This window comes from Physeter macrocephalus, chromosome 2 (genome assembly GCF_002837175.3).
Source record: "Physeter macrocephalus isolate SW-GA chromosome 2, ASM283717v5, whole genome shotgun sequence".
In the NCBI taxonomy this organism is placed as follows: Eukaryota; Metazoa; Chordata; class Mammalia; order Artiodactyla; family Physeteridae; genus Physeter; species Physeter macrocephalus.
The window spans coordinates 22,815,196-22,816,960 of record NC_041215.1 but is presented as its reverse complement, the minus strand read 5'-3'; the positions used below and the strand labels follow the sequence as shown (position 1 = coordinate 22,816,960).

Sequence of the window (1,765 nt, the reverse complement as noted above, 5' to 3'; positions counted from 1 at the left end):
GAGCGGGGGCTACTCTTCGTTGTGGTGCATGGGCTTCTCATGGTGGTGGCTCCTCTTGTTGCGGAGCACGGGCTCTAGGCAGGTGGGCTTCAGTAGTTGTGGCGCACAGCCTCAGTAGTTGTGGCTGGCGGGGTCTAGAGTGCAGGCTAAGTAGGTGTGGCGGCCCATCAGGATCTCAGCGTGGACAGGCTGAGTCCGTGGCTCCAGGGGTCTGGAGTTCAGGGGAGGGGCCGGGGCTGGATGGACAGAGAGGGCTGGTCCGTGCAGAGCTGGTTTCACATCATGGTCCAAGAGACGGCCGTGTGAGAAGGCGTCCTCGGGTGTGAGGTGCCCGGGACGGAGGTCCTGACAGCTGGCACCGTCCTGTGCAACCCCCCACCCCCATCAGCCAAGTCATCTACATGCCCGACCGGGGAAAGCTGGAGACGTTCGCCCTGAGGGACGTGCCCAGCTTGCTGGGCGCCAAGCTGGCCGTCCTTCGGCTCTTTGCCCGATACATGCAGCGGCGGCTGCGAGAGGTGAGGGCTGGATGGGGCTGGGGGGTGTGCCAGGCGGTGGCAGCCCTTGGCCCTGAGGCCCCGTGGCTGGGTCTGTCCGCAGGAGGGGGGCCTGTCCACAGCCACCAGGCCGGCAGCCCCCAGCCTCTGCCTGCTGCGCTTCCTGGTGTCCGAGCGGGCCGCGCTCCTGCTCTTCAGTGATGGGACGGTGCAGGTGAGTGAGGGTCCCCCCCCGCACAGGGCTGTTACATTGCACGCTTCTGGGGGCAGCCCCAGGAAAATCGGAAATAAAATGTGTCTGGATGACAGCAAAATGTCCCTTAGGGTCATAGTCCTGTGTGGTTACCTGGAGCAGCTGTTGAAATATCATTTTTTTTTTCTTTTTTGCGGTGCACGGGCCTCTCACTGTTGTGGCCTCTCCCGTTGCGGAGCACAGGCTCCGGACGCGCAGGCCCAGCGGCCACGGCTCACGGGCCCAGCCGCTCCGCGGCATGCGGGATCCTCCCGGACCGGGGCGCGAACCCGCGTCCCCTGCATCGGCAGGCGGACTCCCAACCACTGCGCCGCCAGGGAAGCCCCGAAATGTCATTTTGTTACAGAATCATTTTTAGGTTTTCCTGCGCAGTCCTAGCAATCCCTGGGACATCATAGGCACTCCTGAAACAGATTTCAAACGCACCAGTATACAATACTTATTATTTTTAAAAATGAGTATGATTTTATTTTATAGTAAAAATCCACTCTCTGTTCAGACCAGAGTACCCTGGTCTGGGCCGGGTCTTAGAGAGGATTGTCTTCAAATGGCCCTGCCCAGCAGCTGTGGAAGCTGGCACCCATGAGGAGTTGCTGTTCCCCGGGGCACAGGCTTAAGAGTAGGAGGTCTCACTGGGCAGCTCTGGGCGGGGGAGTCCCATATGAGCCTCAGTTTCCCTGCCTGTGTGGTAGAGCCCTGGGCTCCTGACCCTGAGTTCCTGTGGGTGGGGCAGCCACTGAGACTCAGATCAGGGGGACCTCAGTCTCCTATCCACTTGTCCTCCGAGGGCCGGGGCCCCTTCTCCCCTCGGACCCAGCTCCTCCCGCCTTGGTAGGTCAGCTGCAGCGGAGACCAGGCTCAGCTCGTGCTGAGTGGTGGGTGTGAAGAGCTGCGGCTCACGGTCTGGGAACAGGGCCAGCCCGGCACCTCCTACCGGCTGGGCGTCCTGCGGAGCCACGGCTCTGCTGCCCGCCAGCATCTTCAGCACGCGATCCGCATGCTTCAGAGCATCTAG

The 1,765-nt window shown here is 61.8% G+C and overlaps 1 protein-coding gene across 1 annotated transcript in view; it reads left to right on the top strand.

Annotated features, from left to right (window-relative positions):
* The window catches only part of PLK5 (polo like kinase 5 (inactive)), a 7,711-nt gene extending 5,946 nt beyond the window's left edge, over positions 1-1,765 (top strand). Inside the window, 2 exon segments of the mRNA XM_028500850.1 lie at positions 601-711; positions 1,586-1,765. Coding sequence (XP_028356651.1) covers positions 601-711; positions 1,586-1,765 — 291 coding nt within the window.